Below are 18286 nucleotides of genomic sequence, written 5' to 3'. Positions count from 1 at the left end.
GACACATGTGCTGACAAAACAGAGATTTTATTGGGAAAGGGCACCCGGGTGGAGAGCAGTAGGGTAAGGGAAGCCAGGAGCACATCTCTGCCAGTGGCTCATAGTCTCTGTTTTTATGGTGAGGGGATTAGTTTCCGGGTTGTCTTTAGCCAATCGTTCTGACTCAGAGTCCTTGCTGGTGGTGCACACCTTGTTCAGCCAAGATGGATGCCAGAGAGGATGATTCTGGGAGGTAGTCAGACCTGTGGTGTCTCCTTTTGACCTTTCCTGAACTCTTCCAGTTGGTGGTAGCTTATTAGTTCCGTGTTCCTTACCAGGACCTCCTGTCCTAAAACAACTCATGCAAACAGTTACTATGGTGCCTGGGCAGGGTGGGTGGTTTCAGTCAGTGTGCTTCCCCTAAGGAGGCCACTTGCACCTTGCTCTCAGAAGCACTGGCCCTGTTGCCCTGAACCACGAAGTCCACCTCCCCACGTGGTAAGACTAGCCCAAACGATGTAGAGAAGCTTTGAGACCACATGAAGAGGGAAGGATGACTGGCCAGCCAACACTGCCCCAGGTCCTAGCACTTCCAGCTTCAGTCACTGTCTGACTGCAACCTCATGAGAGGCCCTGAGCCAGAACTGCTCAGAAGAGCCCTTCCCAAAGTCTGACCCACAGAAACCATAAAAGATAATAAAATAATTATGCTAAGCCAGCCACTAGGACTCAGGGTAATTTGTTACATAATAATAGGTATCAGAATAAACATAATTAGAAACCACAGACAATGAAATATGATTGTAGTTCATACAAGAAAGACAGTGAAGAACTCTAACCAGCCAAACTTCATTCAAACTAAAGACCTTGGCCTTGTATTATGAATAAATGTACAATTTAATTTTGAAATTAAAATTGAATTGAAATAAAATATTTGTTGAATAAAATAAATTGAAATTAAATATTTACTATATATGTTCTATATCTTATGGTTACCTGCCTTAATTGTCTTTTTCAAATGACCATTCTATTACACCCCTTACTGGGCTGAATAAGAGAGCTATTTCAATAAACACAAAATTTTGCATCTAGTTTGAAGAGGCTGAGAAATTCTCTTGAGCCTAGGAACCTCAGTTTTATCACAGGATGAATATTAGTATTTTTTATATTTATTAGTAATCGTTCTCTTCAGTACCCTATTTCTAATTAGCTTTTACTACAACCAAGCTGTTTTGGCAAAACTAGAAGCTCCATCATGGGCAGAATCACACAGATGTCAACATCTGAAGTCTGCTCGTTGCAATTGGCTAGTCTGCAGCGCATGTGAGAACATTTACACCAGTGACTGTTTTTATGATTCCCCGGGTAGTAGATGCCACAAGGCCTGACTTGTTCAGGTTTCCAGAAACTCTATTGTCAACTTAAAAAAAATGCACAGCAGGAAGAGTCATGAGTAAGTTTTACGTGGGGCAAAATGAGGACGATAACCCAGGAGACAGCAGCTCAAATACCTCTGAGAAACTCCTTCAAAGAGGTAGAAGGAAGGTCAGTATATATGTGATCTTGGTGAGTACATGCACTCAAGCACCTATTTTCTGCAGAAAGTTTCTGCTAGTCACAAGGAGCAGTCGTGACCATGAAGGATTTTAGTGCTTTTCTAGATGTGGGAGATATAAGAATTGAGCTCAAAAAATCGGCTCCTGAACTCTCTGAAGACCTGTTCTGCCTGTTTTCCCCAAGAACACTGTTTCATTTGTGTTCTTTGCCCTGAACTCCTTTGACACTACACTAAGTCACTTCAGTCATGTCCGACTGTGATCCCGTGGACTGTAGCCTGCCAGGCTCCTCTGTCCATGGGATTCTCCAGGCAAGAATACTGGAGTGGGTAGGCATTCCCTTCTTCAGGGGATCTTCCTGACGTAGGGATCAAACCTGGGTCTCCTACATTGCAGGCAGATTCTTCACCATCTGAGCCACCAGAGAAATCCTTCAGGGGGTATTGAAAATTAGCAGCTGCAGCAGTACATGATTTAATTCTTATAGAGGCAGAGGGCAAGAGCCAATGGCAAGTGCCAATTTGTAGTCGACAATATCTTAGTTCAATTCACTGTATTTCTAATAAGACATCTAAGAATATAAGCAGCTCCTTGCAGGAAGCAGCTCTCTGCAAGAGAGCTTTTGCCTTGTCACTTTAGCAAAGCTATATTTTAACTAACCTTTACACCAGATGATCCCATGCTTAACCACCACCCCAAGCGTACCTTTCAAAACTGTTGAATTTCTTACCTTGACTGCTGTAGATTGATGTATGACTTTTACTGGGGGACCCTGTGCATTTGCACCTGGATCATAGGGCCATATAGTTAGCAGTCCATCACTACAGCCACTGGAAAGCAGCCTGCCACCCGGCGCCCACTTCACACCACACACAGCTTGTTTGTGTTGAAGAGTTCCAACATGGTGTTGGGCTACCCGAACGTCGTGATGGTAAACACGGCCCAGTCTCGATCCACTGCCAAGAGGTAAAGGGGCAGGTTAGGACAGAGAACTTGAGCCCTACTGCTGTATAAGCATAACATGAAATACTGTTCATACTCTTGAAAAACCCCTTAGGATAGATTCAAAACATAGACATTTCTTGACTTAATAAGGATGGAGTATTCTTCTCACAAGTTAAGTAGATTTGTCTGACAGTTTCAAATCTGGATATTAAAAATATATCCTTTGATAGATATCTCCAGTGGCTTTAATATGATACAGACACACATGGAAAAAATAAATTTAGAAGATTATCATATTTTCCCAGATAGTAGTTTATGTATTGGACACAGGAAATATTACTTTTCTGGAATTCAATACTTCATATTATCTCAATGAAATGGTGCATATACCATATATATGTTAGACATAGAAATGTACTATTTCCTTTTTCTATTAATCTGCAGATCTACTTGTTCATTCTACTATCATCTAAAAAGATTATAAAACTATCTGCAAGTCACAACAAACTGCAATATGATTCAAAATCACTGGATCCAAATTTGGATCCAAATGATGATAAAGGTCCTATCACTCAAAGATAATGAGTGATACTGATAATTTCTGCACTAGTTTTCCCCAAGGAGAAAATAAATAAGTGCCTACAATTATTTCTTGAAATTTCTCAAAATCCAGTGTCAGATTTTTAAAAAACTACTTAGGCTCAGCCCTGAATAGCATTCTGATGAACTGTATAGACTCTGTAGCCAGAACACTTGGTTCAAAGCCTGACTCTTCCCCTTATGCTAACCACGTGACTTAAGGCTGCTGTCTCAGTTTACTCCTCAAAAAAAGAGGATGTGGGGGATATAAACCACTTTGTAGTATTGTTGCAGGGATTAAAACACAGTTATACACAACAAGTATTAGCACAGTTCCTGGCACAGAGTACTCCAAACATTTTGAAAGTGAAGTCGCTTACTCGTGTCCAACTCTTTGCAAACCCATAGGCTGCAGCCTACCAAGCTCCTCCATCCATGGGATTTTCCAGGCAAGAGTACTGGAGTGGGTTGCCATTTCCTTCTCCAGAGGATCTTCCCAATCCAGGGATCAAACCCAGGTCTCCCGCATTACAGGCAGACGCTTTAGCTGCTATTATTTTAAGAAAATATTTTGCTCATATTCCTCATGGATAATGAAACTAAACTTACACAGTGTAGATTGTAAAAGGAACCCAAGTATAGAATTGATTTGGCTGCAACAACGCCTCAGGGTAAGTATTTATTCCTTTACAAGGGCATTTTGCGTAAGTAGTTTTAAGTTAAGCGACTTAGCAGCAGCAGCAGCAGTTTTAAGTTTGGCTATAATCACAAAGTTTTGAAATCTCAATTTACATCTGAGCTACTGAAAGAAATTATAGAAGGCTCTGAGTTTTATTTAAGAAATACAGTATGAAGATGAATGACTTATTAAATAAATATTTAGACTGATTATGTAGGCTCACAGGGACAAGTCATTTAACTTTTCTAGTCAAAAAGAAGCAGTTAGACAACTAAATCAGTAGTTCTCAAAAGTGAGGAAGCATCAACATCACTTGCGAAATTAGAAATGCATATTATCAGCCCAACATCAGACCTACTGGATCTCAAATTCTCAGAGAAAGGGCAGCAATCTGGGTTTTGAGGAGCATTCCAGGCCATTCTGACACAGGGTCAAGTTTGAGAATCACTGAACTGGTTATTCTATGAGGTTCCTTCCAGCTCTAACCTCTGTGTGTTTGTGAATTGGAATTATGCCCCCAGAAAGCTTAACATATTTCACATTAGTGATACTGACAGCAATAAATACTGATTTCAACAAAATATCCCTCTAGCAAGTGTATAGAGCAAATTTCAGCTTAAACAGAGTTTTACATTTTACTTTAACAATCATTTCACCTGTGATTTTGAACCTCACAATCCCAGTACGAGTACACGCTGCAGACACAGAGCCACCATGGTACACGTGGCCACTGGACCACTTATAGCATCAGAAGGTCTGAACAGCTGACAGTTATGGTAGGATCATGACTGTTACTAATCATGTCTGTTTGGTTTTACTTTGGTTTCAAATTTTATAGTTCTGTTCACCTGTAATCAATTGGTGATGCAAACATAATCAGTTCCAATAAGATGCTTCTCACCTGCTGAGGATATAGTGATTCCAGCTTAGAGCCCCAACTACTGACAAATGGCCAAGCATATTTCTCAGTCGCTTTTTAGTGACCACATCCCATAACTGAAAAAAAATGAAAAAGCATGATTAATTAGCATTTTCACAACCCACAATCTTCTCAAAGGGCTAATAGGCAGTTAGTCTTGATACAGCCAGCCCTCGTGCTAAGTGAAAGTTCAGCACCTCTAACCCTAAAGCAGTTTTCAATGCTGTCTGCATATTTGGATCATCTAGGGAGCAGAGTTTGGGTGCTAGACATTCTGATTCAATGGTGGGAGTAAGATCCTGGGCATTCGGCATTTATTTTAAAGTTTCTTAGGTGAATTCAGTCAACTGCAAAAGGTTGAGAATCACTATTTGACACTTCTAGTTCCTTCAAACTATGGGAATTCCAAAGCTGGAAATCCACCTACAGTTAACAACAAATAAAATTTGAGTGCCTACACAATTTCTAGGGTCAGGAATTCCATTTACTGCCAAGAGACTCCTTTCCTGCCAGCTAAAAATGATATTCTAACCCATATTAAGAATGAAAACTTTGGCATAAGAAGAAATCATGACATGACCCTCATAGGCCATTACAGAGATGAAAAAACAGTAGAGCCATCTGTGGCCCTCCAAAGTCATTGGGCACCCAAGCAATATTGTTTATCTGTTGCTAATAAACAATAATAATAATACATGAGAAATTAGATAGATTGATGAAACTTGCTAAGCTTCCATTTTAGAGAGCCTATTAGAAAAAAATTCACTACTTTTAAGTAACTCTACTTCTGATTTTGGCTTTAGGTAAGAAAGGAGGACTGGAAGGCTATCTATTTCAGTTTTAGGACTTATCTTCAAAGTTCTAAAAACTGGGGATCTCATAAGCCCAACTTTAGTTTGAGAGAAAAAAGTGAGGGGATAAAAGGAAATGTGACACAAAGAAAGATTGTGTGAAAAAACAAAGCAGAGTATGCCTACATCCTCATTAAATAGCATTCAGGGAAGACCCCAGAATGGCATATCCTCTTACGCCCCATAGCTTCAAGTACCACATCTACTATAAGTTTCTTTATTTTATTAAATAGTCAATCTGTTATTAAAAGTCAATCTTAGGGACTTCCCTGGTGGTCCAGTGGTCAAGACTTTGCCTTCCAATGCAGAAGGTATGGGCTTGATCCCTGGTCAGGGGGCTAAGATCCTACATGCCTTGCAGCCAAAGAAACAGAACATAAAACAGAAGCAATGCTGTACCAAATTCAATAAAGATTTTTAAAATGGTCCATATAAAAAAAAAAAGCTTTAAAAAAGTCAACCTTGGTTATCCCGCCACTATAGAGAACACGCTGGGAGACAGAAACGCTGCCCAGTACTTGTATTTCTCCCTCGCTGGTACCAACGGCCAGGCAGGTCCCCTCTGTCATCCAGGACACAGAAGACACGTATTTACAAGGGAGACTGAAGTACATATTTTCAATTCTGTTGTGATTATCCCCATTCCAGACGTATACAGAAGATCCAAGGGCTATGGCAATAAGATTTTGAAAATTCCAGTCCAGGATATTCAGATCTATAAGAGAGCATTTCAGATTGGGGTGATTATACAGCCAAATAAAATTATTTTCAAATAAACAACTTTACTTATAGGTAGAGGAGAAAGATTAATGATTTCCCCACAGTCAGCTGAAAAACAGAATCATGGATCCAATCAGATCATTAGAAGTTCAAAAATGAAAGCTGGAATAGAATCTTATATCAAGATACACAATAACGCTTGTATCAAGATAAGCAATAATGTTTATCATTTATGCTCATATATATTTATTTAGAGGCATTTAAAAACTTGTCAGTTTCATCTACCATTATAAGTAATACATGGATTTCATCTAACAGATCATTAAAGTTTAAAAGCACATAATTCTTATGGAAACATCCTTGGACCTAGAATATACAGATGAGAGTTGCCACCATCATTTCTAATCAAAAGACAACCTAACTACAGTAAATCTAGAAGAGGTGATCTCTGGCTTATTTATGATACCTGGAAGTTCTTAGTATTCTCTATCTTACACTCTAAGAATTACATGAGTGCTCAGAGAAACCGTATTTGTATGACCACATACTAAGCCATATCTGATCTTATTTCTTATAAGACAGAAACTCCTATCCTGATTGACACACATCAGTATGAAACTATGAAGCTCACCAGTTCCACCAGAGCAGTCTAAGCTCCCTATAGCTCATCCCTCCCACCGATGCAAACTACAAACTCTAAACAAAATTTGAAAAACAAACAAACACCTGAGAACTCTGGAAAATAAGCAAAAGCAGGTAAATCAAGTTAAGGAAGTGAAAACTTGGGGAGGCAATCCACCCAGGGGGGAGTTTTCCACTTTTCTCCTTACACAGCTTTACACTGATGGTGGTGGGGAGGCCAATCATAGAATAGCAGCAGCAGTTCAAACTCCAATAGAAAGCCTACCTTGTTTCTGGTCAAAGAAATCAGAGAAAGGAGCTCGAGATGGCCAAAGTATGAGGAGAAAGCCTGGGAAGGGAGAGGACCACAGAAAGGCATCCTCTAATTGTGAGTGTATGAACCCACACACACCTCAGCCTAACTTGAAAGTGTGTAAGTACAAGGAAAAGTTGTATTATCCAATCTAAAAAACATGGAGGAAAAATTTTTTGAAGAAATGGACAGAACCTTAGGGATTGGTGGAATAATATCCACAGATTTAAAAGTGAAAGTGAAGTCGTTCAGTCGTGTCCCTCTCTTTGCAACCCCATGGACTGTAGCCTGCCAGGCTCCTCCATCCATGGGATTTTCTAGGCAAGAATACTGGAGTGGGGTGCCATTGCCTTCTCTAGGAGATCTTCCTGACCCAGGGATTGAACCCATGTTTCCCACATTGTAGGCAGACAACAACATATCTAATGTATATGTAACTGGAGTCAGGTCTTGGAAATAAGAGAACAAGGTTTCAAATGAGTGCTCACCAGAAACCATAGAGGCCAAAAGTCAGTGCAACATCTTTAAAATGCTGAAAATATATCTGGCAAGCCAGAATTCTGTATCAAGCAAATATTTCACAATAAGGGTAAGAGAAGCCTTCAATAAGAGACCTGATCTGCGAATACTAACAGAAGGTTTTTGACTGAAAGTAAGTTATATAAGAGGGACATTTGGCTCTTTGGGAATGGAGGGGAATGTTATAATTGGTAAATATTTGGGAAAATATAAGGACCATTTTTCCCTCACACAAATATGTATGGATTTTTAAACTAAAACTTTTAACAATGGTGAAGTTGTCAATGCACATAGATTTAAAACATAGACAACAAAAGTAATTCTCCAAAAAAAGCTGAGAGTTGGGGAAACACATGACTGCAAGATTTTTACATATTGTGTAAAATATGCAGCAGTAATTCTAGGTAGACTGAGAAAATTTAGACTGCATTGCAGTCCCTAAAGCAATAACTAAAAACATAATACAAGGAGATATAGCCAGAAAGCCAACAGATCAACTAACGTAGAAGTCAGAAAGAAAAGATATCCAAGGAATGAGACTTGGTGCACTTTGAAATTTAAGAGGCCAAGAGACAGAAGAGGAGGGCGATCAGCAAAAGAAAAACAAAAAGACCAAGAAAGAGTTAACAGAAAACTAGGAGGCAAACAAAGACAATGGAATATCAAGGAGAAGTGAGTGACCAATTGTCTCAACTGTGGTTGACAGAGTTATGTAAATGAGCTCCAAAAAGTGATTGTTAGATTTAGCAGTGAAGAATTTTGGGTGATGTTACAAAGAGCAGTTTCAATGGAATGGGGAGATTTAAGAACTGACTAGCAAGGCTTAAAAACAAAATGGGAGAGAAAATAACAAACTGTGAATTATGGACATCTTTTGACAGTTTTCGCTGTCAAAGGGAGACAAAAGGGGTAATGGCCTGAAGGGGAAGAGGGGGAAAAAAGGTTTTTGTTTGTTTTTTAATATGAGTGGTGTGCTTTTTAAACATCTCTTGAAATGAATTCTTCAGTTTTCATTAGTCATGGCAATAAATTCTCTTAGAGAAGAAGGTATAGGAGAAGAATGATGGGGGAACTGTTCCCTTTAATGATTTTATGTTTTTCCTGCTTATTCCTCTCTATGAACGTGCCCTAGAACCAAACCTCATCCCTCTGCTCTTTCTTCCTCACCAGAAGAGCTCACCCTAGCTGTCAGCTTCAAACATAGTCATCTGACCTATACTCCAGCCTTTCCTCTCTTTCACCAACCTCATTTATAATGATTTCCCAGAAACTCTTAAATGTCTCACTGTTCCCTTAAATGTAATACTGCAAGAAAAGTCTTCCCTCCTCATACCATTTTTCCTGCTAACTTGTCTTTTCAGTGACACCATCCTTCTCCTGCTTCAAAACTTGGAATAATCTTAAATTTATCCCTCATCCCATATATTTTTCCTCATGCAGAGAAAACAGTCCCTTACATTTTGTTAACTCTCCTACAAAATGCATTCTGCATACTCTGCCATGAATTTTCCTTTGATGTTTCACCTAGTTGAGAATTTGCACCACAAATCTAAAAATCTGCTTCAGACTTTGAAATTTCTCTATAATCTGCATCCACCCGCTATTCCCCACTCCCTAAAGTATCCTCCTCATTGCCACTGATTATTATTAATTACCAACGTCCTGCTTTTGTTCATGTTGCTAACATTGCTGAAAATGCTCTGTCTTCTCTTTTCCACTCCTCCAAGCCTACCCATCTTTTTAAGACACATCTCAAGTCTTAGTAGCTCCACAAAGTCTTTCCAGACAACTACAAAGATCACCAAACTATATACAGTCTTACAGCTTGTTATACCCCACAATGTATTATTTATACTTTACACTGGCATGTTGGTAGCAGTTCAGTGTGGGTTAGTCTCATTTTCCCAACCAGATCACAAGCTAGAGACATAAGAAGAAACTAGGGACAAACAGCCTATACAGTTGTTTGACTGGTAAGATTTATCCATGTTTAAAATATAAGCATAAGAGTAGGTCATCATCTATATAGTTCATTCTATTACAGTAAAACAAAATGTGTGCCTCTTGTGCCCCACCAAGACAAACAATGCCTATTCCTGAATATGAAAATTCTACAATGAAAAACTCACGATAGTAAACATATTTGGATGGTACACCATTAAAGCATGAGGCACAAGGCCATTTGCTTCTTCCAGAATCAAATTTCAAGTTTATGCTACAGCATGGGATACATTCTGTCATTTCAGTGTTTTAATTCATGAGCTAAACAATAACATACAATAGTCATTTGGAAGTCCTGTAAGATGAATCTTCACCTCTGGTTGGAGTATAGAATAGTTTGTATCACTGAATCTTTGGAAGTATCCATCTCTGACTCCATCTCTGCAGCCTGCAAGAAACAAACAGTTCTGCACTATAATCCTGAAAACAAAATATTAATCCTTGCAAGTATTAAGAGATATTGGAGTGAACAAGAACGTGGTCATCATGATAAAACTGAATTACAAGCTGCAGGGGGAGGAAAGGAAGAAACAGACTTCAGTATTTATTTAAACACTTTAAAAAAAATATTCAATGACATTTCTAATAAAAAGCACATGAGTACCAGACCTAAATGTAATGACAGAGCTTGTGGGGAGCACACAGAGACACTACATCATGCTTTGAATATTTGTTCTGTCACTTGAGATTTTAAGACCAAAGTAATGGTCATGTATCCATGTGTCTATAATATCAAAAATTCTCTAATAGACCTAAGCTCTGCTCTGAGTCTTTGTCAATAAAACTGTTGATTCATTGATTTTACTCTTTTTCTCACCGTTTTTGTACCACAGCATGCAGAGTTACTTTAGGCTAGTGTTACCCATGACTATGTGAATTTAAGGTTATATCTTGTACTCAGTTTTACTTCTCATCAAAAGACCCCACTAAGTCTAAACCACAAGCCACTGTCTTTTCATCTTTCCAACCACCTGGCTTGCATCAAACTGACAATGACGTGATCAACAGGAAATGAGCCCACCCAGGTGACTTGTGGTCCCTATGACCACATAGCTTCTGATAAATGAAAGAGAGCTTCACAATGCCACACCAAGAAGCCACATAGTTACTCATAGACTCAGTGCTAACTATGAAAACCTGCAGTTGTGAGAATTACAAGGTTACTAGAAATATATACCCAAGCACTGCCAATAATGGTTCAAAAAAATCAAGTACAAACTGTTAGTTACAAAAGAAATAAATCATGAAACTCTAATGTACAGCATGTTGAAAGTGCTTAAAAAGTAGATCTTAAAAGTTATCATCACAAGAAAAAAATTCTGTCACTATATCTGGTGACAGTTGTAAACTAGATTTATTGTGGTGATCATTTGTAATATATACAAATATATCATTAATGTTGCATACCTGAAGCTAATATAACATTCTATATTTTTTTTAAAGTAATACCCAAAGAACCAACAAAAAACTTCTGGAACTAATGGGTGATTATAAAAAGATATAAGATTAATATACAAAAGTCAATTACTTTCCTATATACTAGCAACAAGCTACTGGAACTTTAAAAGCACAATACCATTTACATAAGTCCCCCCAAATTAAATACTTAAATATAAATCCAACAAAATATGTACAAGGTCTGTATAAGGGAAAACTACAAAACACTAATCAAAAAAAAGCTAAATAAATGAAGAGGTATTTCATGTACATGGATAACAAGACTAAATATTATTAACATTAGCTCTTCCCACCTTGAGTTATAGCTACTATGCTCTACAAGTTAAAATCCCAGCAAGTTACTGTGTAAACATTGCCAAGCTGGTTGTAAAGTGTATGTGGAAAAAAGTCAACACAATAAGGACCTCCACTATCTGACTTTAAGACTCACTAAAAAGCTACAGTAATCAAGGCATCACTGATTCAATGGACATGAACTTGGGCAAACCCCAGGAGATGATGAGGAACAGGGAAGCCTGGTATGCTGCAGTCCATGGGGTCATGAAGAGTTGGACACGACCTGGCGACTGAATAACAGCAAAAAAGATAGTGTAGTATTTGCAAAACAACAAATATATCCGTGGAAGAGAATAGAGATCCCACAAATAGACCCACAAAAATAGAGTCAACTGATCTCTGACGAAGGAGGAAAGGCAATAAAATCGAGAAAATTAGTTTTTTCAACAAATGGTGTTGGAAAAACCGAATATCCACAGACAATCTGGAAAAAAATAACTGAATCACTTTGCTGTACACCTGAAACTAACATAAAGTTGGAAGTCAACTATGCCTCAATTTTTAAAAAAATGTATCTAAACACAGACCTATTGGGGGAGAATGGATACATGTATATCCATATGTATCACTGAGTTCCTTGTGGTCCACCTGATACTATCACAACACTGTTAATCAACTGTATGCCAATACAAAATAAAAAGTTTAAAAAAAAAAACACAGAACTCAAAAATTAACTCAAAATGGATTGTAGACCTAAAAGTAAAACACAAAGCTATAAAATTCCTAGAAAGTAATACAGGAAAAAATCTAGATCTCCTCAGTTTTGGAAATGACGTTTTTTCTTTTGCCATGCTGCACAGCTTACAGGATCTTAGGTCCCCAACCAGGGATTGAACTCAGGTCCATGGCAGTGCAAGTGCTGAGTCCTACCCACTGGACTACCAGGGAATTCTCTGGCAGTGACTTTTTAAATATAATACGAAAAGCATGATCCATGAAGGAAATCACTGATATGCTGGATTTCATTAAAATTAGAAACTTCTGCTCTCCACAAGACATGCCTAAAGAGTGAGAAGATAAACCACAGACTGAGAAAAATATTTGCAAAAGACATATGTGATAAAGGACTCTTACCCAAAATATACAAAGAAACTCTTAAACCTCAACAACAACAAAACAAAAATTTCAATTTAAAAATGGGCAAAATAGCTGAACACCTCACCAAGAAAGACGGTAAATAAGCATAAGAAAAGATGTTCAACATCTTTTTCATTATATTTCATTAGAGAATTGCAAGTTAAAACAATGAGATACCACCACACATCTGTTAGAACAGCCAAAATCTGAAACACTGACCACCACCAAATTCTGGCAAGGATGTGGAACAACAGGAGCTTTTATTCATTGCTGGTGGGAAAGCAAAATGATACAGCCACTTTGGAAGATAGTTGGGCAGTTTCATATGAAACTAAATATGCTCTTATCATATAATCCAGCAACTGCACACTTTGATATTTACTCAAGTGAGTAGAAAGCTTATGTCGACAGAGAAACCTTTACACAGATATTTATAGCAGCTTTATTCATAATTGCCAAAACTTGGAAGCAACCAAGATGTCTTCGAATAGGTGAATGCATAAATAAACTGTGGTACATCCAGACAATAGAATATCATTTAGTGCTAGAAAGAAATGAGCTGTCAAGCCATAAGAAGACACGGAGGAAGCTTAAATGCATACTACTAAGTGAAAGAATCCTATATGAAAAGGCTACATACTGTATGATTCCAACTAAATGACATTCTAGGAAAAGTAAAACTATGGAGACAGCAAAAAGTTTGCCAGGGTTAGAGGAAGAGAGAGAGATGAATAGGTGAAGTATAAAAGATTTTTAGAACAGTAAGTCTCTTCTATCTGCTGTTATAATGGTGGATACGTATCATTACACATTTGTCAAAATCCATAGAATATACACCACCAAGAGTGAGCCCTAGTGTAAACGATGGACTTTGGATGATAATAATAGTGTCAATGAGGTTCATCAATGATAACAAATGTACTAATCCAGTGTGGGATGGTGATAGTGGGGAAAGCTGTGCATATGTTAGGGCAAGTATATACAAGAACCCTGTTATTTTATGTTCAATTTTGCTGTGAATTCAAAACTTCTCTAAAAAAATAGGATGGATAGAGAGATTAATACACACATACATACACAGAGGTAGATAGATCTCCTAGGATATCAAAATAATAAAGGTATATTCTCTCTGCTTTTATAGAATGTAGGTGGTACAAGTGGTAAAGAATATGCCTGCAATGCAAGAGACCCACGTTCGATCCTTGGGTCAGGAAGATCCTCTGGAGAAGGGAATGGCTACCCACTCCAGTATTCTTGCCTGGAGAATCCCATGGACAGAGGAGCCTGGTAGGCTACAGTTGAAGAGGTCACAAAGAGTTGGACACGACTGGGCAAATAAGCACACGCATCATATCATATTTCTATTCTACGTCAAATATTCAGCATGTTACAGAAACACGAACTTGTTACTGATCAGATCAGAAGAAAGTGGGAGAGCTATGGTAAGACATGGCCCCAGATATTCTGCTTTTAAGAAAACACAATTATAAGGAAAAGAATAAAGAAGGAAAGGATATGATTCACTCATTCTTCCAACTGTATATTCCCAAACCACCCAAAAGAATATTCAGCCAGCCTTCAACTTTTGTGCCTATTTTTATGATCTAACTGTTTGTCCCCTTTGTACTGCTGGGAAACAGAGGAATGAAAAGCACGCATGCACAAAGTTATCTTCTCCCAGAGGGAAATGTAACAGGCAAGTCTCCTTGGCATTTATGAATTAATTGAACCACGGGTTCTCTTAAGTTTCTCTCACAGAGCTAGACTCTTAATCAATTATTTTCCAACGATGATAACAATATCATGAATGACAAAAAGACTTCCAAGATGGAAAGGGGAAGTAAGAAGGAGAACACGTGGAATGCAGGGTAAATAACATTGGGAGCATGAAATGCAGAATGGAAGGAAGACCTTCTAGAAACTGCCACAGGAGCAATATCTCTCCACTGCATGGCTGCAGACCTGCCCTGACACACTCATGACATCACCACCCAAAGATCTGTACCAGCTTTGGGTCCAATAGGTATATTTACAAGTCACAAGAGGTGTCCACTAGGTTCAATAGGTATACTTACAAGTCACAGGAGGTGTCCACTGTGAGGTTTCAGAGTTTTATCAAATATAGACAAGGCATAAAGAAATACTTTACATGCACAGTATCTGGATAAAATTTATCCCAGTGATCCATTTTCCTAAAATTAGTTATCTGGCCTATGTGGAATGCATTTCACATTTTAAATCTCCTTGAGAGAATTAAGAATAGAGTCCTACATAGAATGTTCCTTTCAGTTAGTCTCTGCTTCCAACAGCTCTCCCTTTCAAATCTTCTTCAGTGTCACCACCAATGATCTCTCTAAAGCAGAGCAACAGATTTGCAGTCAAGTCAGAGGAAGGGTCACATAGGTGTACTTCCTCTGCCTTCTATTTTCAACCTCACCAGAATGACAGCTAATGACTTCTTAAGGTGTGGAGATATAAGAACAAAGAGTATGGGAGTGAATAGAGCAGCAAGAAGAGATTGCAATAATTTTCTGCAAAATGGGTAAAGGTTTGATAACTGACCAGGAGAAACATGAAAAATGAAACTCGAATGCCTATAGAGGGGCCATGGTAAAGAAAAGCAAGCTGATTTGTCTTGCAGAAACCCCACAAGGGGTCAGGGCTCAGAGACATAGCAAAAGTTTAGAAAGAGATGAGTTGGTTGAAAGATGTCAAGTTCACACACACACACACACACACACACACCCTGTACACACACCCATACACACATGTGCACAGGTCAAAAGAAACCAGGTGTTTATTCTCTGAATAAACAAAAAATTACAACCTCTTAACTCAAGAGCATGAGCAAAGATAGATTGTGTGAAAACTGTTATACTGATTTTAGTAGCCCACAATTCTTTAGTTCTATTTCCAGAACACCACACACTTCAGAAAGCTTTAACTCTGAAAGAGTGAAACCAAAACTACTGGGGGAAGAGCTAACCAAAGAAAGACAATTCAGGAAGAACAGCAATACTTTTAAAGCTTTATATGAAACTTTTCAGAGAAATAAGAGAAAATAGTATGTACATGAATGAAGCATGAGCAGGATGCTGGAAAGAAAGAAGGAAGGAAGGAAAGAAGGGGGAAGGGAGGACAGACAGGAAAGAAATGAGGGAGGGAGAGAGGGAGGAGGCAGAGGGAGGAAGGTGAGGGGAAGGAGAGAGGCCTGACGATGTCCAAGAAACTCTAAAATTAAAACTGCTGCTGCTGCTAAGTCGCTTCAGTCATGTCCGACTCTGTGTGACCCCACAGACGGCAGCCCATCAGGCTCCACCATCCCTGGGATTCTCCAGGCAAGAACACTGGAGTGGGTTGCCATTCCCTTCTCCAATGCATGAAAGTGAAGTCGCTCAGCCGTGTCCGACTCTTAGCGACCCCATGGACTGCAGCCTACCAGGCTCCTCCGTCCATGGGATTTTCCAGGCAAGAGTACTGGAGTGGGGTGCCATTGCCTTCTCCTAGGATAGCCAAAATAAATTTAAATGGCAAGGCTAGTACACAGAGTGAGGGAACCACCTAGAAGTAGAAGGAAAGAAAATGAGATGAAAAATAGAATAGAAAAAAATAAGAGAATTAATCCACAAGGAACAACAATTACAGCCAACATTTCAGAAAGAAAGAAACAAAGATGAAGAAATTACTAAAGAATAATTCAAGAAGCTTTCCAAGAATTAAAAGATACAGGTGTCCAAGACTGAAAGATCCACTAGAGTTTGTCGTTTACAGTGAGGCTTTACTTTTAATATACACGAACCTTTATCATCATGAAATTTTAAAACAGTAACAATAAATTTTTTTCTATATGTATTCAGAGAGAAAAAGCAGGTGGCATAGAAAGGATAGGAAGTCACAGCAATATATGACTGGCTCAGCAGCAACAACAGGTGCTGGGAAAAAATAAAGCAATACCTTTTCCACAAAGTTCTGAGTAAGACTAGCATCTGTAGCCAGCCAAACTATGAATCAAGTGTAAGAGTGGAATAAGCACACTTTCAGACCAGCAAACCCAGAAAGAGCACAACATGGCTGCCAGGGAACAGTGGCTCTAGCATCGGAGAGGAGAAGTCCCAGAATTACAGCCGTGGCACTGACCAAGACAGTGGCCTCTTCAGCAGGTTCTGGGTAGGAGGCCGCCAAGGAAAACAAGGACCCATGTGGGCAGGTACATGGGAAAGGTTATTGATGGCTGGAACAAAGCATGAGAGCATTTAGGGAACACAGTCATAATATCATAGGTATCTAATAAATGAAAAGAGAAAGCAACTTTTTAATTCCAGGAAAAACAAAGAGTTAAACTAGAAAAGAGGTACAGTTAGAGTACACTATTTGGCTTGTCAGCAAATAATAATTGTATAGTAATATGATATAAATATTAAATACTAATTTTACTTTGTTAAAGTGTAACACAAATAGACCGAGAGAAGTGAATGAAACAGGAGGAGAACTAAGTTCTTACTATGCTAGAAAGTTGTAATTAAGTCTAAAATTATAAAAAAATAAATTAATAGTTTACAAATATTATTCAGAAATTAGATGTAAATACCCAGGGGCATAGCTGGCAGAGCTAAGGTGGTTGCCTCTAGGAAATGGGGTATAGAGGTCGGGATAGTTAAGACAGAGGATTATGAGAATTATCCAAACTTTATAATTATGCTGATTTTTGTTCTAATGTAGAAATAATATATTTTAAGATAAGGAAGAAATGAAGGATGAGGGGAGAGAGGAGGGTGGGAACGCAGGACAGATGGGAAGTCTTTGGCCCACACCTTTCCAAGTGCATTGGGATCGCTCACAGAACTGCATGCTCCCATTAACCTGCTGAGCCACATTCTGGGTTGAAAGTAGCTGATTTAAGCATTTCTGAAAACAAACACAAAGAGAATACTTATTCAGAAATATTTGTGTACATCTCAGGTGTGTTACATGGTGTAGAAGTAAAACTGATAATTCACTGGAAAGTTAAAGACTACACACCGTCAGACCAACACTACAATAGTTGCCATTATTTATTAAATAACCACTGTGTAATGAACAGAGTACTGAACATTTTACTAATATATTATTTCTTTTTTTAATTAATTTTTATTTAAGTATAGTTGCTTTATGGGCTTCCCTGGTGGCACAGTGGTAAAGAATTTGCCTGCCAGTTCAGGAGACGCAAGAGACATACATTCGATCCCTGGATAAGAAAGATCCCCAGGGGAAGGAATTGGCAACCCACTCCAGTATTCTTGCTTGGAGAATTTCATGGACAGAGGAGCCTGGTGGGCTACAGTCCATAGGGTCGCAAAGAGTCAGACACGACTGAGAGACTAAACAACAAAATAGCTTTATAGTGTTGTATTAGTTTCTTTGCGGGGGGTGGTATTAAACTAGTTATCTTAAAGGTCCTTTTCCACTAACTCCTTTTCCCATGAGAAATGGGAACATCAACTCGCAGAGAGGTTAAGTCAATTGTCTAAATTTACATGAGCACAAAAATCAAGTTGCTATTTCTCTGGGCAAGTATACAATGAGCCCTCCTGACATTCTTATATCTGTGCGTGTGTGCTAAGTTGCTTCAGTCCTGTCCAACTCTGTGCAACCCTATAGACTGCAGCCTGACAGGCTTCTCTGTCCATGGAGATTCTCCAGGCAAGAATTCTGGAGTAAGTTGCCGTGCCCTCATCCCAGAGATCTTTCTGACCC

The 18286-nt window shown here is 38.7% G+C and overlaps 1 protein-coding gene across 3 annotated transcripts in view; it reads right to left on the bottom strand.

Moving 5' to 3' along the window:
- Positions 1–18286, bottom strand: part of CDC20B (cell division cycle 20B) — a 67191-nt gene that overhangs the window by 13467 nt on the left and 35438 nt on the right. For 2 of the 3 annotated variants that reach the window (XR_008704666.1, XM_055554479.1), the window contains exons 4-7: positions 9960–10070; positions 5970–6223; positions 4640–4734; positions 2266–2491 (exon numbers count right to left, since the gene is read on the bottom strand). Coding sequence is in view for 2 of the 3 variants with exons in the window: in XM_055554479.1 (XP_055410454.1) it covers positions 2266–2491; positions 4640–4734; positions 5970–6223; positions 9960–10070 (686 nt within the window). In the remaining variant the exon portion in view is untranslated. Of the gene's footprint in view, positions 1–2265; positions 2492–4639; positions 4735–5969; positions 6224–9959; positions 10071–17364; positions 17459–18286 lie in introns of all 3 variants that reach the window. The other variant, XM_055554480.1, reaches the window with a different exon arrangement.

The sequence above is a fragment of the Bubalus kerabau genome, chromosome 18 (assembly GCF_029407905.1).
Source record: "Bubalus kerabau isolate K-KA32 ecotype Philippines breed swamp buffalo chromosome 18, PCC_UOA_SB_1v2, whole genome shotgun sequence".
Classification (NCBI taxonomy): domain Eukaryota; kingdom Metazoa; phylum Chordata; class Mammalia; order Artiodactyla; family Bovidae; genus Bubalus; species Bubalus kerabau.
This window is presented reverse-complemented; position numbering and strand designations above follow the sequence as displayed.